We start from the raw sequence: 5147 nt of genomic DNA, 5'->3' as shown, positions 1-5147 counted from the left end.
GCACAACTGGTGGAGATGTAACATATTAATTAAAGGGAGCAGATCAGAAAAGCTGTGAGAACGAAAGCTAACCGCTGGGTGCTAAACAATGAGCATAGATAACATAGATACTGAATATGAAAGAATGCTTATTTGATATGTAAAGACATGTTTAATTTGTAACTGGGCTGATAAAGAATAAAGTTTTGTTTGTAAGCCTTGCTTGTCCTGATCCTCCTCACCTGTAGGTGGCGGTAATGCGCCACGTCATTGTTTATGCCATTATCTCCACAACAAGAAGCAGCAGCGCCAGCCGCAGACGCAGTTGGCCATTTGGCTCCTCCAGATGGTCTAACTGGTCTTCTTGGTGGTTTTGGGGGGTTTTGTGTTATTTCCAGTAAAACCAGTCAGTCTATCTCAGTTTTCAGCTCTTGAGACAGGAGAACGTCACTGAGCGCGACATGGCGGCCGACCGGCGCGAGGAAAAAGGTAGGCCATTAGCATTAGCATCACGGTGACGTATTTATTTATCAATATTGACCAAACACCCGCGAAATTCACAATATGTCTACGTGATATGTTTACCCGACGGTGCACACAAGAGAATCACTGACCAGCAGCGGAGCTAAAGGTGCTAGTAGCTAATGGACGCTATTAGCATTAGCAACACGGCGGCGTCTTTGTTCCTGATTGCTTCAGTTCATCTGTAGAAAATGATCCGTTTCTAGAGGTGATTCTCTCTCTGAGGCAATGTTTATCTAACTTCTTCAGGCTGAGTATCACTTGGCAAACACTCACGGACCACCTAACCTGAATTTGCCCTGCGCTAACAACTTGATATATAATGCAACCTGTAATAAAAAATATTAGCTTCTTAATTCACGTATTGTCGTTTTCTTTGGTAAATGTGACTGGCCACCACAAAGTCGTGAACACGTCTAGTTGGGTATTTTGAGTTAGTTCCAGATTCAAGCCAGGGATGCCCAAAGTGGGTCCTGGAGGGCCGGTGTTCTGACTATCTGTGCTACCTCGTGTTAAGAGAATAAAATGATTAACTTCTGGCTCGTTATATTCTCCTCTGCTCCCGGATTCAATGATTCCATGCGTGGAAATAAAAGTCACACAGAGATGACAGCGTCACAATAATCAGCTTTTATTCATGACTGATGCATACCATCACCAGGAAAGCACATCGTATAACATCAGAAACCTCAGAGCACAAACACATTAATTTACCTGAGAAAGGGAAAAAGACAAAAGATGGAAACGACAAACAAAAAGCAAAGACGTCTTTGGAGAATTGCAAGAACAAATCTGATCTGTTACTTCTGTGTAGAAAGTTTTATAGTAAAAGGCGTATTCTCATCTTTAATTTATTCAAATAAGGCGTATCTTTGCTCATCCAACCAGGAGCTATCTCTGACCCTCTCTAAAGCCAGGAACTCCTGCTGTGTTTACGGCTTTTCACAGATGAGTGTGAAAAGCTGGAACTTCTCCTGATTGTTTTCCCACACAGATAAAGGGCAGTTCAAAAGATCCTAGCAAACCATCTGCTGTAACTACAGGTAACATAAAGGTCAATAGGCCAGAATATGTTACTGATTTTAAAACTATAATTAGGCTATTTCAATCAAGACATGTTAAGTTTTAAAACTAGCATACTTTAAATTTATTTTCTTAACACTCGTCAGATTTTCCTACGGTAGCATGGATAGATAACTAAGTCTATCTGTCAGTGCTACCCGTTCAAAACTGCTACCGTCATGTTTGCAAACAGAAAACTACAGCGGGTCGTTAATTTTAATGCATTGGATAACATTATCTGAGTGACTGAAGTGGAAGCTTAGGAGTTATGCTTAGCTTAGCATTGGAACAATTTATATACACGTCGAAACCACAAGATCACTTCCTTCATCTGAATATCCTACTCTTTTAAAATGAAAAGCTATAGATGTTGGCACTAATTATTTTATGAGAATATCCTACCTGTTAAAAATATTTTAAATACATTGGTGTTTGTAAGAATAAAACAATATCAGACAGAGGAAAGAGGTATTTATTGGAATTAAATTAAAGACAAATACAACTCACCGCAACTCTCTTTTGCGCATTAATACGTTGTATGTCAGACTTTATTAAATGCAGCCACAATGTGTCCACCAAACTGCACAGATCACTGTGCACCTGAAATGATAGGATATGATTCATGTACACTGATATTACACGGCTATTACAGCTTCAGTCAGTATCGCTACCAACATGTATTTAGCAAAGTTAAATAAGAATGTAATTAAACTAAACTATTTTAAAATATAGGGAAAAAATAGCCACAAAACAATGTATTTTGTCCTGATTAACCTCCAAACAATAACTTGTTTAACGACATTGCAGCCATAAATGTATTTACAAGCTGCCCATAAAGTAAACTAAAAACATGAACCACTACAGCAGCTTAATGAAAGCCAGGTATATCATCAATTAATAAAGCTGACCATAATCTGCGATGAAATGAAATGTCTACAGGTAGGATAAGAAATCTGCTGAGTCAGCAGATTGTGACGTAGCATCGATGTGGCATCGCCACAAGGTAGGACAGATTTACGGGTAGCACAGATAAACGGAACACCTGCATCCTCCATGTTTTAGTTCTCCCTGGTTTAGCGCACCTGGATCCAATGATGCTCATTAGAGGCCTAAGAAGAACATTGACCTGCTGAAAAGGTTGATTCTACCAGCAGGGAGAGAATAAAACATGCAGCACGCCGGCCCTCAGGACCCACTCTGACCATCTAAAGCATCAGTCATCAAATTGGTGTTGATCTACATCAGTGTTTCTCCACCCTGGTCCTCAGCCCCCCCCTCTCCCCCCTGCTCTGCATGTTTTAGATGAGCCTCTATTCCAGCTGATTCACCTGATTGCATGAACATCAGGTGCTGCAGATCCTGTTAACCCTCCTGTTATGTTGCGGGTCAAATTGACCCACGAACATTATTGCTGTACCTCAGAAACGAACATAACGGGAGGGTTAATCACCCAGAGATAGAATCCAGGTGTGGCAGAAGGGAAACACCTAAAACACGCAGGACAGGGAGGCCTGAGGACCAGGGTGGAGAAACACTGACCTATACTGTCCTCCGTATCAGCCAGTAGGCTCTGCTGTAATCAGATTATAATCTGCTGATTGTTTGTCCCTCTTTGCTGAACGCTGTGGATCAGTTTTAATGAACTACTCAGATATGGTTCGTCTACAGAACAGAAATAAACTTTCATAAATGCAGCCAATCTTCCGACCAGCAGGACTGAAGCCAAGAGTCTGTGCAGGACGTTGGTGAGGAAGACAGGGGGCGCTATGCACCCACAGCTGCTGGAAGCTGCTTCTTTTTTCTAAGGCCAAAACTTAAATATGAATGCCATGCAGTCTTATTCAGTAAGTTAGGGTATACGTCCTGATTAGGCTTTTTGAAAATAACTTTTTATCAGGTATTAAACATACTGAGAGATATAAATATGTGAAAACATCAGTCACCTCATGAATCCATATAATGTCTCAGTTGGTGAGACATTATAAAAATGAACTTTTCCGTCATATTTTATTTTATGGTTTATATCTGCTCAGTGGTTGTTTACAGTTCAAAATAGTTACAAAATTCAGCAATATTTTCTGAGAAGAATTATCACAATAATATAGTTTCCTTTTATTTCCTGATCTTATGAAATGCTCAAACATTAGATTCATAAAAATCAAAGTGATATTAAAAGCAGAATAACCGTGTGAGCCAAATGACTGGGCTTTGTAACCCTACCCTCCACAGCAGACCAGATATGATGCATCTTTAATGTAGCAAACATGTCTTTACTGTAAAATTATACAATAAGACAGGTTTTAATTCATCTAAGGATGTTTTTCTGTGTCGGCTGTGATTCTGCTGCTCATGTCTCTGTTGTGGAGCAGAGGAGCCACATGTTGCTGTATTGGCCGGTTAGCCGCTGCAGCGAGTGACGTGAACCTGCAGGAGCCAAAAATGGCCCCATATTCATCATCCAGTTTCTATTAAATGTGACTTAAGTTAAAGCTGAGATGTTTGAATGTGTAAAGTCTGTATTCTCTCTGCATGCAGATCTATAAACAGTTTGGTTTCTCTGTTTTAACCAGCATTACATGCAGACCCGTTGCCATGGCAACAGCTGCATGAGCCCACAGATTACATCAGGAACATAAACACAAAAAACATTTCAGACAAAGTGCTTAAAACCCCAGAACACTCAGTCTGCTAGTTTTCTGTTTTTGAATTTTCATGTTTTGATCATTAACAAGTGATCACCTGGACGCCCGCTGTGATTGGTTCGCTAAGTTAAGCACCTGCTCCACTGATAATCTGTCAAAGTTGCAGCGCGGGTTCATGTTAGCCGACTTCCTTTATATATTTTAGTGGAAACATTTTGCTGGCTGTGAAACGTGCTAGCAGTTAGCCGCTTCCTGACTCAGCGCGGCGTCCAACCCAACAATCACTGATGGGACTCATTAGTTACATTTTATTTTGAAAAGCATAGCTGGAGGAACATGAAGGGAAAAAAAATTAGGAAATACTGTTGGAGACATGTCCCTGTCCGGACGCGTCCTCGACGTCCCTCAGAAAGGCTTAAAGTGAGGTCCAGCTCTGGGAATATTTTAAAAATAGTTTTTCCGTCTTTAATTAGATAATTTTTGTAGTTTTAATTTTGTTTTTCAAGGCAAAACGCCAGCCCAGCATGAGGCAGAGTGAAGACTGTCGGTTTTATTTAGGATCATAATTCCAGATCAATGATCAGATAATATTCATCAAGTTCACTTCAAAATAATGAACCCAAATATATCCCCAAACCAGAGCAATGGGTTGGATGACTGGACTGAGAGTCACTTAATTCAACAGTAAAATTAAGTTAGAATATAACAATATGATGAAAAGTCATTGTTTGGTTTAAAGTTCAGTTATAACTAAACCAGAAACGTTTCATTCTGAGGTAGGAACCAACCTCAGCGCCGCTCGTTTCTCTCTACCTTTAATCAGCAACGCACAGTTAGGTAAAGCTGAGTGGCTGTTAGCAATAGCAGCTAACGGGTCCATACGCACACCTGCGCTGGCCTCTGATTGGTCCAAGACCAGAACCGTCACCAGAGGAAAAAGCT

At 40.5% G+C, this 5147-nt stretch overlaps 1 protein-coding gene across 3 annotated transcripts in view; it reads left to right on the top strand.

Annotated features, from left to right (window-relative positions):
• The first annotated feature begins 240 nt into the window (after positions 1 to 240).
• The window catches only part of ythdc1 (YTH N6-methyladenosine RNA binding protein C1), a 13158-nt gene continuing 8251 nt past the window's right edge, over positions 241 to 5147 (top strand). Inside the window, exon 1 of one of the 3 annotated variants that reach the window (XM_015021379.1) lies at positions 241 to 468. In XM_015021379.1, the coding sequence (XP_014876865.1) occupies positions 441 to 468 (28 nt within the window). In that variant the 5' untranslated portion in view covers positions 241 to 440. The remainder of the gene's footprint in view (positions 469 to 5147) is intronic. The other 2 variants (XM_015021381.1, XM_015021380.1) reach the window with 2 other exon arrangements.

The sequence above is a fragment of the Poecilia latipinna genome, unplaced genomic scaffold (genome assembly GCF_001443285.1).
Source record: "Poecilia latipinna isolate Pla-1442-1.1 unplaced genomic scaffold, P_latipinna-1.0 Scaffold2770, whole genome shotgun sequence".
Taxonomy (NCBI): Eukaryota; Metazoa; Chordata; class Actinopteri; order Cyprinodontiformes; family Poeciliidae; genus Poecilia; species Poecilia latipinna.
This window is presented reverse-complemented; position numbering and strand designations above follow the sequence as displayed.